This window comes from Mytilus edulis, chromosome 2, assembly GCF_963676685.1.
Source record: "Mytilus edulis chromosome 2, xbMytEdul2.2, whole genome shotgun sequence".
NCBI lineage: Eukaryota > Metazoa > Mollusca > Bivalvia > Mytilida > Mytilidae > Mytilus > Mytilus edulis.
Window position 1 is genome coordinate 47,583,508 of NC_092345.1, and position 17,996 is coordinate 47,601,503.

Sequence of the window (17,996 nt, forward strand, 5' to 3'; positions counted from 1 at the left end):
AAACTCCATCCAGTACACAGGGACGCTATATTGAAGGTGATGTTGGCAAACTTTAACTTCTGTCTTCCTTTTTGACATGCGTTTTTTTAAAGGGAAGCTAATAAGGAAAGTTCTTGATTAAAAAAAAATATAGTGGAGTGATGTCATAGCGGCAAAACATGTGAATGACAATTTTCTATGTGAACACTGATTTGATATAACTGTTGCAAAGAAATGTATACCGGTAACTTATTATCGATCTGTGTGTAATGATAAAAAGGAGATATTTTTTATTCATAATATTGAATTTTAAATTTGAACTTAATTTTGTAGATAGTTGTTTTATTGGCAATCATACCACACATACTTACAGCTGTATGTATACATACGAAGCCGCGTAGGGTAAAAAGACGGAATTTTGCCCATACATGCATCAAGTATACATTATCCATTTATCTTCTTATGGCAGTCCATATATCTAGCTCCTCCTACTTTGCATAACTTTAATAATATGATACTTATCTATATGTTCTCATCCGTATTATCCTTGAAATATTTGCCAGTGAACATTCGGCATGCACGAATTAAATTTTTGTTATGTGCAATATATACAAAAGAACGTAATTTCTAGGCCTTTTATTTGTTTGACTACGCGGTATGGGATTTTGGTCATTGTTGAAGTCCGCACGGTGACATATACATGTAACTGTTATCTTCTATGTTAATTTGTCTCTCAGACTGGTGGAGAGTTGCCTCAAAAACAAAGATTTCCCATCTTCCTATCTTTTATATTTCACACATCTATCCAACCTTAGTAAATAAAATTTACTGTGATAAAGTTTGCCAAAGAAGTTTATTTCATGGTGAAAAGCTTTATTTGAGAGACCTGAGCATCGCAGTTGTAATATACATGTATCTGCAAGACCAACTTGACGTACCAAATTTGAAAATTGTGAGTAGACAGATTTGTTGGGATGACAACGATTTTGATTTCAACCACGATAGCTGTGAAAAAAATATGGAAATAAGTTTTCTTAAAAATATAATGCTGTCAACTATAAGGACTTGTTCCAATAAAATAAACTACTTCGCTGAGCGCAGCTGGATACGACCGCAGAGGTCCAACACCGAACAGTTGGGGCAAAAATGGACACAATTTCGTGCTTGATACAGGTCGGAATTTGGATTGTTATTAAATATTTGACACATATTAGGTTTCTGACACAGAATAAGTGTTTTAGAAGAACTTAGAATTGGTATTATGATGTGAATTGATATTTTTTTGCTTTTGTGCAATACCCCCCTTTTTTGGCCAAACTTGACATTTCTTTATACACAATTTACAAATAGTGTAAGGGAGCTAAATCTGAACATACCCAATATTGTATTAAAAATGATTTTTTGGATTACCTCCCTTACATTCCTTTTAAATTGTCTTATGTGTCCACTGACCAAAAAAAAAAATCCCCACTTTTTTGCCCCCAATTCCTAAGTACATGTAGTTTGATCAATAACCCCCCAAATCAATACTAACAATCCCTTCATAGTATGGAAACTTGTGGCATAATTTCAGAGAGATTCATCCACTAGAACACAGGTTATTGTTTGGAAACTACAAAAATGCTTATTTGGGCACTAATTCCTAAACTATTGTGACCATAACCCCCAAAAACAATCCCAACCTCCCTTTAGTGGTATTGAACCTTCTGGTACATATTTATAGAGATCAATTCACTAAAACTAAAGTAATTGGCCAGAAACTAAATGCATCTTGACTTCGGACGACATATTTAGTATTGAAGAAACATACAAATCCTTGAAAATGAGATTAAGTTCAGATAAACCCAGCAATCGAAGACAGACATATTTGTTTTTCATTCATTATCTTGTACATAAATCACACCGTTAGTTTACGAATAGTATTTAAATTGTTTCTTTGTCATTTCGAGGCCTTTTATACCAACCATCGGAATAGGTTTTACTCATAGTTGAAGTTGGTATGGTGACCTATAGTTATTTCTGTGTTATTTGGTCTCTTGATGTTGTGGAGTGTCTCATTTACAATCATATTACATCCTCTTATTTTATATTTCAATATAAAATACATTTAATAATCATTCCATACACCAAATATAAATGAAGATGACCTATTGATTACACAATATAGCATATTAAAAGAGGACTTACTGTTGACCAATGAACCATACAAATGTGGTCAATGACAATTGCCAGAGAGACATGTACTCCTTATATTTGTAAATTAATGCATGCAAATAGTTTATCTACAACATGTTCTTTTCACTCATTATTTAAGTATTTAATATTTATATATGTCTGACATGTTGACGACGGGCAGTCAATGGTATACCATAATCTGTCCTGTAAACTTAACGGTCGTAAAAAAACAGCTCAACTAAAATCCAATTTTGGATAAATTATTGGTTTTATTCCTTAAATGTCTATGAGATCAAATCTATAAACATTTATTTTTCAAAACATTGTTAATTTCAATGTACTAGTATACATGTAAGTATTGTTGCCATTTATACATCTTGTTAAAAAAAATGTACATGTTCAATCATTAGCTGATCAGCTCTATATTTTCATTATTTTTATTCTTCTTCAGTGTTTTTTATAAGACTCAATATCTATATATTCATCATTCAGACATATAGGTGAAGAAGGATCTTTTGATGGGATATACATGTACATGTAGTTCCAAACTATTGTTGATCTTAGCTCCTTATTAAGTGGATTGTGGCAACACAGTGCATATACAGCACTTTACACATAGTTCCAAATTGCAAGACTAGATGATACTGGCTTCTCATGAAATTCTGTCCGTACTTCGCCAATTGTTTCCAAGTAAAGTTGAACATTCCAAGATCACTCCTTCCATTTGAATGTACATATGTACAAATATACTTGCAGCCTGAAATTAAATATCAGAGTAATTCTGCCAGAAAATCAACAATTATAGATATAAAGACAAAAGCATATAGATGTAGACTAGTTCATAATTTTAATAAATGGGGAATTTGTCCATGGGACACAGATGAGCAACCGCTTGCATATAAAGAACAAAAAGAGTGACACCACCCAAATTTGTACTTGATCTGAGTGTTGTTGTAGTAAGCATTGTGTATAAGTTTCAGAACATTTGGATGAAGCAAACTTGTGTTAGAGAAAGGAAGCAAAAATTCAGTATTTTTTTCAATTTATAAAGGGTTATAACTCTAGAATAGTGAAAGTGACCCCACGAAAATTCAAACTTCATGTGTGTTTGTTGGTAAATTTTAATAAGCATATGCATTAATTGTGTATTAGTTTCATACCATTGGTTGAGCCAAACTGAAGTTAGAGAACGGAAACCAAATTTTTGACATACATGTAAGTTTGTCAAGACTGACAATGCAAGGGTAAAACTAAATGCCTAATGTCCCTGTCTCTATGGTTTAAAAAAATGAAGAATTTGTGGCGAGCAATAATGAGCAAGCAACATATAATTACATGCACAACAATTGTTAATTGTAAACAAATTGACCTAATTCATGTATAATTGTGATGGATCAAGACGAATCCATCGATAAGACGTATACTGCCTTGTACTGTAGGGATTATAATTTACAAATTAGACCAATTATATTAATATATTCTGAAGAAAACAAACAAGTCAATTAAACCCATTGAGGGGTGGACAGGGGTAAGTGGACATGGGAATGAGGGATCAGGGTGAAGGGGGTATCTTGGAAATATGTTTTTAATTTTTTTATTTTGTCTTGGAGCAAGCAGATGGAAATTCAAGCAGATGTATTGAAATAAGGGGAAACATTTTTAGGTTGGAAGGGAATGGAAATAGTTGGGGCTAGGGAGTGGATAGTGTCCGCGGGAAGTTATAGGGACCCACGTACATCTGACCTTAACCTGGCTTCGAAATTACAAAATACAAATGATGATTAAAAACACAAGACTAATTTGACAATTACGATACGGAAGCGCAAAAAGGACAGTTGTGTGATGCCATCCCCTCCTCTTCGGCTATTTGAACACAGATATTTTTCAAAACTGCCTAGACATGTTTACAACTTTTCAGTTAAGGGTAAAATAAATACATAAATAAGATACCAGCCATAACGATTTAACATAGAAGAGAAATTTAGCCTGTGCAAGGTTTCAGTCGCAGTGATTTTCAACAGTCGCGAGTGTTTTGAGACAACCCTCCATTTAGTATTTTTCGTGATCCTGATAACATTTGGCTGTCTAATATATCGAAATCTATGTTTTCTTATGAATAACTCTACCTTCATCGTTGTATATTCGCCACAATGTCTGTTATGCATGTATATGGTCGTATTCATGAATGTAATACACTGCTCGGCAATGGCGACCTTGAAATTCCTCGTGTCCGATAATGGCGCCAAATTAAAAGGAAGCAACTCGCGCCAAACAAAATTACCGTTTTTCACCAAAACCATCAAAATTTCGCTTTTTGATAACAAACAGTAATACGATTACCACATTTATATTCAGCTATCGTTCATTGATATAATTACACACATTGTTTTATTAAAGCCATCAATAAAGAATTAACAATTAAGTAATTAATGGAGAGAATTGAAATCAGACCTCATGGGGTATAGGGGTCAAACAAAAGCTCGTAACTTTTTTAAAAGCCTGGTGACCCCCATTTATTTTATCTTAAAATGCTTGAAAAGTTCATAGCTTTGACATATTCGTTTTTAAAAAAAATCTACCGGGGAAATTTTACGAAAAATCGATTAAACCAATATTTTTTGCCTTAAATTGAAAAAGAAAATGCAAAATTTAGACTTAAATCTGAAAATAAAAGTAAAAAAAACCAACCAAGGTTAACGTTTACATGTTAAATTATAATGTTTTTTTTCACATAATAATCATACTGACTTGGTTTGTAAGTCTTTGAATTTGATGTAAACTTTATTGTTGAAAGGGTTGACATGTTGGGAAAAAGGATAAAAATCGCACATTTTGCTTGAAAAAGAAAATGCAAAATTTAGACTTAAATCTGAAAATAAAAGTAAAAAAACCAACCAAGGTTAACGTTTACATGTTAAATTATAATGTTTTTTTCACATAATAATCATACTGACTTGGTTTGTAAGTCTTTGAATTTGATGTAACCTTTATTGTTGAAAGGGTGGACATGTTGGGAAAAAGGATAAAAATCGCACATTTTGCTTCAATTTGAGAGGAAAACGAGCCTTGTGACCCCCTTTTTTCTTTGCCATTTTGGATTAAGCATAAAAAATCTACAAAATATGTTAAAATAAAAAAAATCTACCGGGGGTCCTTATTGGGGTGAGCCACCTTAAGTGCCACGATATCTCAGTACCATGAGTTCGAATCCCGGCGAGGGTAGAATAAATAATTTGATAACGCAAATTTACAGATCTAACATTGTTGGGTGGATGTTTAGCCGAATCATATTTATACATATATAGGAAAGTAAATCTGCATCCACGCAAGTATAATCAAAAACTTATTTATTCTCATTCTATAAAATTATATTTATGTAGGTAGATGGAATCTCTGGAACCTACTTCCAGTCACCTAAGATGTCAAGTACTGTCAAAAAAATATTCTTGGATTCTCTTGAAGCCTTTGAAACTTTTACATTTGATTTTATTGTGACAGAAGCCCGACCACTAAATGGACGAATTTATATCATATTTTCAACTCTAGAAGGAACAGAAACAAGGCTTCAAGTAAACATGCAATTCTCAGTACGTAAACCACTGCTTGTCTTCGCACCTACTTCAATAAGAGAAAACATTGTTCGTGGAACTCAGAAAATACTAGATGTTCAGGTTCACAATGATGGGGAAGTAGCTGCTAAGGATGTCATAGTATCTCTTCCAAATGACAACAGACTATCCCTGGTTTCGTTTAAAACAGTTGACAGTCTAAACAGCAATGAAAACAATGACGGGATCACCATATCTCCAAATGAAGTCGCCATGATGTCTTTAGTTGTCACAACTGGTCTAAATGATGGATTGGGGGAGATGAGAGGTACCATAGTTTTGAACACAGATCTAACAGCAGCATCACTATCCTACATATTTTATATCACGTCATTATCAAAGTTGAATCTGACTATTACAGTTAAAGATGAGTATACTTACTTTGCATCTGGTGCACCGCTGGTGAGTGGAGCTGAAGTTCGATTAATCAATCCAAGGAGACAATATTCAGAGAAAAGATACACAACTAATGAAACAGGTTATTGATATATCTTATTCAGAAAATCAGCCATTTTTTGAATTGGTAAGGGAAAAGCACATTAAATTGCCTTGAGGTAGTTTTAAGAATAGAAACACTGTTTAACGCTACTCCAAATTTCATGGGATTACACCTGTGGAATAAGAATATAGTGAGGTCAATTTTCTGATTTATGAACACATTGGTTGTTCGTGGGGTTCATCATTTCTGGTTAAAAATGTAAAATAACACAACTATACCGAACTCCGAGGAAAATTCAAAATTGAATGTCCCTAATCAAATGGCAAAATCAAAAGCTCAAACACCCCTAACGAATGAATTACAACTGTAATATTCCTGACTTGGTACATGCATTTTCTTATGTAGAAAATTATCTATATTAAATAAATGATAGTTCTAGAACGCTTTTTTGATTATTTTACAAGTTTAAAACATGTTATGTACCAAATTGACAAGCTCTTATTTAAACAGTTTTGAAAGAAAAATTGTAAATCAATTTTGAAATTGGAATACTTTCATCTTTTACCTTTATACAGGACACAAGATATTTTTATTTTTTTAAGGAAATATTTTGACACAAGTTTTGACACTGTTGCTTAATTTTACGGCATTAAACCATTCAACCCCACAAATCAATCAGTTAACCAATTATCCCGAGGTTTGATGTCTTTTGAGAAATAGTCTGAAAAACGTCCCACTAGCTAAATCCTTATTTTTTTTAGTTAATGGTTTCAAATGGTTGATTCAGTGCTGGTTATGGTAATATTACATTAAAAAAAAATCTTTAGCGAATACCCTGATGCATTAATTGTCATTGTTCTTTTTTACCAGACATTAATCAACTTGTACTCAGGATTGCTGTTTTTCCTCTTGCACCACTTTTGAAAGTTGAAGAAAAGTGGTATCATGCAGAGGAGAACCTTAAAATCAATGAATTGCATGGTTATCACTTTTAAGTTAGAATATTTCTTTGGGTTTTTTTAGATAGCCATGAACTACAATTTTTTATCGGTATGATTATTCCAAAATGTTATATAATCTGATATGATATGCTTTATATTGAAGGATTTGTAGTGTTTGAAGATATACACGAAGACCAGTATACTCTTTACGCACAAGCAGAGGGTCATAGTTCATATTCTGCTGTCATCATAGCATCACCTGACAGTGATACACAGGAAGTGTTCTTGGAACGTATAGCTGTAAAATACACATGGACAGTAACACCAACTACAGTCCAAGATAAATATGTCATTGCATTGGAATCCACTTTTGAAACTCAAGTAAGCTGTTGCTCTATGCCCTCCTTATAAGGGGTAGGGGTCCGTATGTGGTGTCTGGTTTCTTCATGTGTCTGATTTAAAGATGGGATAGTGGTGGTAAAATACAGAGGATCCTACCGTGTGCCTGTGCATCAGTGCGGCCATCCATACTGTCTTGTGAGCGCATACCATTTTTGCGTGATTTTTATGAAAGCATATCAAAATAAATAATCAGTCTTCTGAGAAATGGGCACCCTTTGTATACTAATAACTTTAAGTCACAGACACTTTCATCTTAGTAAACCTTCAAAGTAATGGAGCATGTAATATTTAAAAATAAGGAATCGATTTATGGAGCTCTGTTCGAAGTTGTATCATCTAGTATGTTTTTTATCTTTCCATAGGAAATTTGCATATGCTATTGTAATAATGGATGGTATATGTGTCTGATAACATATAAGAAAGAAAAACTTAATAAGTTTTAACCATGCATAAACACTTGATAACCTGTTTGCTATATTTGTTACACAACAGGTCCCAATGCCAGTAGTTACGGTAGACCCTGCAAAAGTAAATACCATTCCATATGAATTGGGTGAAGAAGATACAATGGAGTTTACTGTCACTAATCACGGTTTGATCAGAGCCGATGATGTCAGATTTGCTTTGCCTTTAAACCATCCTTATCTAAATTTCAACATGGTATGTAATTATAAATATTTGAACTAAACAGAATGTGTTCTTGAAAAGTAAAGTAACAATTACAGGTCCCCATTTATCTTGCAATACCATTTTTTCTCGCGTGCGACGAAAGTGTTCAATATTAAGTTTTCATAATTTTGTCATTTTATTCGATACTTTAACACGTATAAGTAAAAGATCAACTGTATTTGGTTAATGGAATGATTGTAAGGTGTGCATGTCTGTCTGTCTGTCAGAATTCATATGATCTTGACATCATTTTCATGGTCCATTTGTCAATGTTCAGTCGGTGTGGTGTTGTCTGTTTGTTAGCTGGTATTATAAACATGAACCATAAATATTCATATTCTTTTAAAATACAAAAATTACAATTGTGTACAACAAACGCGCATTTCCTCTACCATAGACTAATCAATAACGTCTGAATAAAACATAAAAATAATCAAAAGGAAAAATGAATTACATACATTTTTGTCGATCCTGCTACTTTTGTCGCAGAAAGCTCGAAATGTCCAACTGGCAGGTGTCATCTAACCTTGACATCATGTTCATGGTTCAGTTGTTATAGTTAAGTGTTTGTGTTTTGGTCTGTTTTTCTTATACTGTATGCAATAGGTCTACTATATTTGGTTTATGGAATGATTGTAAGGTGTACATGTCTAGCTGGCAGGTGTTATCTGACCTTGACCTCATTTTCATGGTTCAGTGGTCAAGTTAAGTTTTATATTTTTGGTCTTTTTTTCTTATAATACATGCAATAGGTCATCTATATATTTGGTGTATGAAAATATTTTATGATCTATATGTCAGTCGTGCAGGTTTTATTTGACCCTGACCTCGTTTTCACGGTTCATTGCTCAGTGTTAAGTTTTTGTGTTTTTGTCTGTTTTTCTTAAACTAAGCCATAGGTCAACTATATTTGTTTTATGGAAGAATTATAAGCTGTATATGTCTGCCTGGCATGGTTCTGCTAACATTGACCTCATTTTCATGGTTCATTGGTCAATGTTTAGTTTTCTTGGTGAGTGTAAGGTTTATGTGACAGTTTTAATAAAGCTTTAAATTTAGGACTATCAACATAATATCAATAATAAGTAAAGAAGGCGAGACATTTCAGCGTTTGCACTCTTGTTTAGGTATATCTATTCATCTATACTATTAAATGCGAAGACCTCATTTTGTGTGTCGCTTCTCTTCCTTCCACAATAAATTAATCATCATGACTCTGTGTCCTATAGGTATCATACATAGTCGCATTTGTCATCCTTGCTTATGATTATTCAGTTTAGGTTATTTTGGGAGAAAAACGAAAATAAAGGTGTCCAAATATTGTTTCCGTCATCGGGCATAGACAAGACTTCCGTTTAGGAATGTTTTAAAATTACCGTGACATAGTTTTCATACTTAAGTACTTGGGGAAAGGATATTTTTTTCGCGTTCCTCTGTACACCACGACCATACATGTATACGTTTACTAAACTAATATGAGCATGCATGAGAGTCTCTATATAATATACCATTGAATACTTAGTAGACAGCAAATACACTTTATTTATTGTATATATATGTTACAGGCATTTTCTAAATTTAGGCGTTTTGTAAAATGACTGAATTTTTATGCATTTTCTAAAATGCCTAAAGTTGACAGGCATTTTACAAAATGCCTAAAAAAACCTAGTCATTTTGTAAAATGCCTGAAATTTTTAATGAAAATTACACAAAACGCCTGGTCTGTTTCAGGCAAATTGTGTAAACATAAAATACATGAAATAGATTATAGAAATATATTGTAAAGCTACAAAAAACATATGCAAAGGTAGGTGTATTTCTGCTGTTGAGCTATAACTTATTTTAAAGTTTTCATAACAAACGGTAATAAGAAAATCTGCATGCTCCTGGGAGCCTGAATTGCTCATCTTGCAAAATATTGAAAATAAAAAGTGGAATATAGGGTTGAAACTTGTTCAGTTTGAAAAAAACAAGTCATCATTCTGGTATCAACAGATCACCATACAAGGCAATGTTCGGCTGTAATGCTAAGATAGGACTATAGTCTTCATCACTACCTCAAGAGATTCTTGGTTCTTTACAGACTGAGGAAGATCTGATTCAGCATTTTCAAAGCCCTGATAAGCCAGATGAGATAAGCAATGACAAGCAAAATGAGTTAAGCTCTGATAAGCCAAACGAACTTGACGAGGTAAGCCAACTTAATGCAGCATTAAATCTATCCGAAACTCAGGAAACATAATTAGATGTTCATGTGTGTGCCGTGTGTGAAAATCCATGTTTTTCGGATATCCGGTGTTCTACTTGTGCACATTACATACATGAGCTAGTGTATGTTCAAAAAGAAACATATATGATAATATTACTTTTCATCTGTGTTCAAATGAAGAAGTCATCAGAAATGAGAGAAGGCATGCATCAGACTCAATGACAAAACAAGCTGTCAGGATGAGAAATCTATCGGAACGAGTTTTAACAGAGGTGGATGTGGAGCAAATGTATTAGTTGCAATTCCCCATGTGGATCGAGGGCAAAGGAGACCCGCGTAACCTTTTGGCTGTTGTTACTCGAAAGGAAGAGCATGGTTATAAACTTGGAATTAAAGATGGAATACTACGTGGACTTTACTTAAGGAATCAGTTTGAATATTATTGAACTAGCTGACAATAACTTTATTGCTATTCAATCTGTAAATTACGATAATGGAATATCCTTAAGAAAAGCTGTCAGTAAAGTTTCTTGTTTGATGGTCAGGGTTACACAAAATGTGGCTGTAGTGCTAGTGGTAAGACTAGATGTAACACTAAACGTTGTCTATGCAAAAAGTGAGAACAAATGTGTAACAGTCGCTGTCATCCAAACATTACATGTAGCAACAAATAATTTTCATTTTCAGTGTTAAAATAAATGATCTAATTACAATTATAAGATCGTAACGCACTGTTTAAATTGCATGCTATATTTAATGTTAGAATAACATTATCCATTTGATATTTCTAGTTGTTAAATTTTGAGTACATTCCATTCAGTTTTAGTCTTTTAGAATGCCATACAATTTTTTCAGGCATTTTATATAATGCCTGAAAAAAATAGTCAATTTGTAAAATGCCTAAATCATGCAGGCATTTTAGAAAATGCCTAAAAATTTCAGTCATTTTACAAAATGACTTAATTTAGAAAATGCCTGTAACATATATATAGTTTTCAATTTAGACTCGTATATATATATATATATATATATAAACGCCTAAAAAAGTGTACACAACAACTCCAAATACAAAAAAAAGGTAACTATAAATGTAATTATTTATAAATATTTCGGATAACAGATATCCTTCGTCAGTCAGATTCTGATGTGAAATGAATCATCTTTGAGTCTCGTTAGATTAAACTTTTACTAAATCTTGAATTTTATACAATAAAAAAAGTCAAACCGAACATCAGTAAAGACGCTTGCACCATTCTAAAAAAATGTTAACACGACATAGGTTATATGGTTTATTTCAACAGAGAGCTCATATATATGCTTTAAATACAAATAATAATGTGCGATTTGAACTAGCACAATTCTAAAACTGTATCGGGAACGACAATTATGATGGTATAACATGTATACGCATGATAACGTCTGTAAAATTACCAAATAGACAGCACTGAACGATCTAAATATTTGAAATTGAGAGTAAAGTAGTTACAATAGAGTCTGAATATTTAAACATCGTGAACAAACGGTCGTAAAAATGTAATAATATTTGTTTACTAAGTATAACTAGAAGACCGTGGCTAGGTACTTATACATCCCTCAAAAAATTAAGCAATTTAAATTGGTATCTTCAACAAATGTATTTAACAAATGAAAAAGGTTAAGAAAAAGAACCAGAGACTGTAATAATAAGTAATATAACCTGAATGTGAAGCACTACACGGAGTCGAACTACATCTTTTCATTTATCCCATTTGGTGCCAAAGTTGTTAATTTTCGTATCCAAAATCTTTCCCGAGCGAGTCTGTCCTCCTTAGACCAAGCAGAGCTGTGGTCAATGATTTTAATGGTCAGTCGATTGAGATCTGCCTTAGTGTGGCCAGGGGATCTCAAATGTCGACTGAGAGGGAGGTCTGGCTTGCATTGGTAGTCGCTACGATGGCCGTTCATTCGTTTGTGAAACGGCTGTTCTGACTCGCCAACATACTGTTTACCACATTTACACTGTAAGAGATACACAACATTTGAAGTCTTGCAATTAACATTGCAAAATATGGTGTATTCTGTGCCAGTGGAGTGACTGTTAAAAGTCTGGGTATCCAGTATTTGTTTGCAAGTCAGACATCGTTTGTTTCCGCAACCCTTGCAAGATCCCATAGATGATAAGCCTGCTTGAGAGGATAAATCAGCTCTGACCAGCAAGTCTTTAAGGCTTTTGGGCCTACGGAATGCCAGTACAGGTGGCTCGGGAAAGATCTTGGATAGTTTTGAATGTTTTTCGATCTCTTTCCAATTTTCGCGGATTAGGTAAGATAAGTTGTCAAATTTTGGATGGTAATTCAACACAAAAGGCACCCTCTTGTTGACCTTTTTTTCTTTATATTGTAAAAGCTCATCTCGGCTGATGTTGTTAGCACGAGAAAAACCTTTATCAATGTCTTTTCTTTTGTATCCCCGATGTTTAAGGTGACCGCGAAGTTCTTGTAGACGTTTTTTTGCAATATCGTTGGTGGAGCAAATCCTTTTTATTCGTATGGCCTGGCTGTAGGGAATGCTCTTGGTGCAGTGTTTGGGATGACAACTCAAAGGAGATAGATATTGATGTTTGTCTGTGGGCTTGCAATAAAGATCTGTTAATATGTTTCCATCCCTCAATTGCGTTGTAGTGTCAAGAAATGTGATCTTAGAGTCAGAGATTTCATATGTGAATTTTATTGAGGGATGGGCATTGTTGGCATGATGAATGAACAGATTTAGTTCTTGTTCAGTATTGTCCCACTTCATGTCAATATCGTCGATAAATCGAAACCAAGAGAGTGGTTGATGAAAAGATGCATTGAGAATTCTTTGTTCTAATTTCCCCATAAAAATATTGGCATAAGACGGGGCCATCTTTGTTCCCATTGCTGTTCCGTTAACTTGGAGGAAGTGTTCGCAATTAAATACGAAGTTATTGCATTTCAATACCAAAGTTAGAAGCTGGATGAGACATTCAGTTGGTGGATGTAAGGTGTTACGAAAGTTCCAGACTTCCCTACAGGCTTCAATACCATCGTCATGGGGGATGTTAGTATAGAGGGAGGTAACATCAAGCGAAACAAGGATCGTTTCAGGTGGGAGAGGGTTCAGAGATTCCATTTTCTTAAGATAGTGTGTTGTGTCTTGTATATAGGATGGTAAATTTTCTACATGTGGTCTCAGATGAAAGTCAATAAATTCTGATATTTTCTCTGTAGGGTGGTCATTGGCGGAAACAATTGGTCTACCGGGATTATTAACTTTATGAATTTTAGGCAGAAGATAGAAACGCCCGGGCTTTGATTTTTCAGGTTTTAGGTATTTAAATGTGTCTTCATCAATATGCCCCTGTTCACACATGTTTTTCAGGTTTGTTGTGATCTCTTTGTTGAACTGAGGGGTGGGGTCAGTGTCTAATTTCTTATAAAATCTCTCATCAGAGAGTTGACGTTCTGCCTCTTGAATGTAGTCACATTTGTCCATGACGACAACAGCGCTACCTTTATCAGCTGGTTTAATTATAATGTCGTCTCTGTTCTTAAGTTTCCGCACAGCTTCATTTTTTTCAGACGATAGATTGCTGAATGTTTGGGAGGTGGCAGTGGACAGATGTGTTACGTCGGATTTAATTTTGTCAATTATGTGTTCCAAAGTTGCACATTTACTGGGTTTCGGAATCCATGAACTTTTTTTCCTGAATCTGGGAATATCGACATCTGCTTGGTCGTCATCTGAGTCGAGATCACTTGTGTCACTTTCAGTGGTACCATTTGTGGTGTTCTTATAAAAATATTCCTTGATTCTGAGGGATCTTGCTAGCTTGTCTAGGTCATCTTCCAAAAGTATAGAATCTATTTTGCCCGGCGTGGGACAAAAATTAAGACCTTTTGACAGTACCTTAGTCTCGGTCTCCGACAAAGCAACTGTAGACAAATTGACTACAGTGTTTGTGGAGTTCATACAACTTTGTTTTTTTCTCTTGAATCGGCGATTCCGTTTTTTTTTACCGGTTATGATGTTACGATTGAGAGTTAAGGTGGTCTGCTCTCTTGCAACAGTGTCCAAAAGTACGCCGTCTCGTGTAAATTTATTAATTTGTTTTTTGTGTAATTTCCGGGATTCAATGCGTAAGATGTCATGGAGGCGCTCGTTGATGTTGAGCAATTCAGGACCGGAAAGTTCTTGACATGATTTGTTGTAAATGTTGTTATAACTACGTTGTAAATTTAAATGTTTATGAGACGCTTCAGCGTGTAATAGATCCATCAATTTCACGGAACTACTGTGGAGAATATTATTCCATCTATCCATAAATCTGATAGATTTTGCACCGGTGGTAAGGGGTGAAGCTTTCAAAATAAGCCCCATCGGAACAATACCCTGAGACAAATAAGTTTTTAAATTTGATACATGATGTTCGGTTTTAACTATTTTTAGACTCAAAGCTCTAAGCTTTTTAAAAAAAGACATAGTTTGCCTGATGTTAAGGCTGTAAGAAAAATCGGATCGCGTAATAAATCACTCGATACAGACTAAGAATAAAAATATATATAAAACGTCTGTATAGTAGTCAACGATTTTCCCCACGAGGGCGCTGGATCGTTACGAGTAACGATACATGTACACAATAAATAAATTATATAAACGCCTAAAAAAGTGTACACAACAACTCCAAATACAAAAAAAAGGTAACTATAAATGTAATTATTTATAAATATTTCGGATAACAGATATCCTTCGTCAGTCAGATTCTGATGTGAAATGAATCATCTTTGAGTCTCGTTAGATTAAACTTTTACTAAATCTTGAATTTTATACAATAAAAAAAAGTCAAACCGAACATCAGTAAAGACGCTTGCACCATTCTAAAAAAATGTTAACACGACATAGGTTATATGGTTTATTTCAACAGAGAGCTCATATATATGCTTTAAATACAAATAATAATGTGCGATTTGAACTAGCACAATTCTAAAACTGTATCGGGAACGATAAATTATGATGGTATAACATGTATACGCATGATAACGTCTGTAAAATTACCAAATAGACAGCACTGAACGATCTAAATATTTGAAATTGAGAGTAAAGTAGTTACAATAGAGTCTGAATATTTAAACATCGTGAACAAACGGTCGTAAAAATGTAATAATATTTTTTTACTAAGTATAACTAGAAGAACGTGGCTAGGTACTTATACATCCCTCAAAAAATTAAGCAATTTAAATTGGTATCTTCAACAAATGTATTTAACAAATGAAAAAGGTTAAGAAAAAGAACCAGAGACTGTAATAATAAGTAATATAACCTGAATGTGAAGCACTACACGGAGTCGAACTACATCTTTTCATTTATCCCATTTGGTGCCAAAGTTGTTAATTTTCGTATCCAAAATCTTTCCCGAGCGAGTCTATCCTCCTTAGACCAAGCAGAGTTGTGGTCAATGATTTTAATGGTCAGTCGATTGAGATCTGCCTTAGTGTGGCCAGGGGATCTCAAATGTCGACTGAGAGGGAGGTCTGGCTTGCATTGGTAGTCGCTACGATGGCCGTTCATTCGTTTGTGAAACGGCTGTTCTGACTCGCCAACATACTGTTTACCACATTTACACTGTAAGAGATACACAACATTTGAAGTCTTGCAATTAACATTGCAAAATATGGTGTATTCTGTGCCAGTGGAGTGACTGTTAAAAGTCTGGGTATCCAGTATTTGTTTGCAAGTCAGACATCGTTTGTTTCCGCAACCCTTGCAAGATCCCATAGATGATAAGCCTGCTTGAGAGGATAAATCAGCTCTGACCAGCAAGTCTTTAAGGCTTTTGGGCCTACGGAATGCCAGTACAGGTGGCTCGGGAAAGATCTTGGATAGTTTTGAATGTTTTTCGATCTCTTTCCAATTTTCGCGGATTAGGTAAGATAAGTTGTCAAATTTTGGATGGTAATTCAACACAAAAGGCAACCTCTTGTTGACCTTTTTTTCTTTATATTGTAAAAGCTCATCTCGGCTGATGTTGTTAGCACGAGAAAAACCTTTATCAATGTCTTTTCTTTTGTAGCCCCGATGTTTAAGGTGACCGCGAAGTTCTTGTAGACGTTTTTTTGCATTTTGCAATATCGTTGGTGGAGCAAATCCTTTTTATTCGTATGGCCTGGCTGTAGGGAATGCTCTTGGTGCAGTGTTTGGGATGACAACTCAAAGGAGATAGATATTGATGTTTGTCTGTGGGCTTGCAATACAGATCTGTTAATATGTTTCCATCCCTCAATTGCGTTGTAGTGTCAAGAAATGTGATCTTAGAGTCAGAGATTTCATATGTGAATTTTATTGAGGGATGGGCATTGTTGGCATGATGAATGAACAGATTTAGTTCTTGTTCAGTATTGTCCCACTTCATGTCAATATCGTCGATAAATCGAAACCAAGAGAGGGGTTGATGAAGAGATGCATTGAGAATTCTTTGTTCTAATTTCCCCATAAAAATATTGGCATAAGACGGGGCCATCTTTGTTCCCATTGCTGTTCCGTTAACTTGGAGGAAGTGTTCGCCATTAAATACGAAGTTATTGCATTTCAATACCAAAGTTAGAAGCTGGATGAGACATTCAGTTGGTGGATGTAAGGTGTTACGAGAGTTCCAGACTTCCCTACAGGCTTCAATACCATCGTCATGGGGGATGTTAGTATAGAGGGAGGTAACATCAAGCGAAACAAGGATCGTTTCAGGTGGGAGAGGGTTCAGAGATTCCATTTTCTTAAGATAGTGTGTTGTGTCTTGTATATAGGATGGTAAATTTTCTACATGTGGTCTCAGATGAAAGTCAATAAATTCTGATATTTTCTCTGTAGGGTGGTCATTGGCGGAAACAATTGGTCTACCGGGATTATTAACTTTATGAATTTTAGGCAGAAGATAGAAACGCCCGGGCTTTGATTTTTCAGGTTTTAGGTATTTAAATGTGTCTTCATCAATATATATATATATATATCTATAAACGAGTCTAAATTGAAAACCACGTTCAAACCTATGGTTGCGTTAGATAAAAACCGCAATTTTTATACGTGTGCATGTAAAACAAATTTCGTTGTAGAAGGGTCTAAATACAGCACAAACAACATTTACAAAAGACCAAAATAGTGAAAAAGTATATTTAAACAAAACGCATTTGACTAACAGGTCGAACAACTGATGTTCTTTAACCCTGCTGACTGCCAATGGCGATTGCCAAATAAAACTGATCAGATGTAACAAAATGGATCTTAATATAAATTTAATACTAAACAGAAAACAATTTACTTGTGGCCACGATGTTATGCACCAACCATAAGGTGTCAATATTTTTTTTGTACACCAGATCCGGATTTCGACAATAAATGTCTCTTCAGTGATATTAGGGATCGGAACGGTATTTGGAAGTCCATACAAAATGTACCCTCATTTTTAGATAAACTCTTGAATTTTAAGAGTCAATATAGGATGAACGGATCATATAAACCGGAGGGAAAATATGATACAAGCCCAAACGAAAAAATATAAACAAGTCTAAAATATTTACAAGTAT

General features: G+C 34.4%; 1 protein-coding gene across 1 annotated transcript in view; it reads left to right on the forward strand.

Annotated features, from left to right (window-relative positions):
• LOC139512306 (uncharacterized) overlaps window positions 1–17,996 on the forward strand; it is a 270,683-nt gene that overhangs the window by 239,549 nt on the left and 13,138 nt on the right. The window contains exons 24-26 of the mRNA XM_071299813.1: window positions 5,535–6,240; window positions 7,306–7,523; window positions 8,037–8,204. Coding sequence (XP_071155914.1) covers window positions 5,535–6,240; window positions 7,306–7,523; window positions 8,037–8,204 — 1,092 coding nt within the window. The remainder of the gene's footprint in view (window positions 1–5,534; window positions 6,241–7,305; window positions 7,524–8,036; window positions 8,205–17,996) is intronic.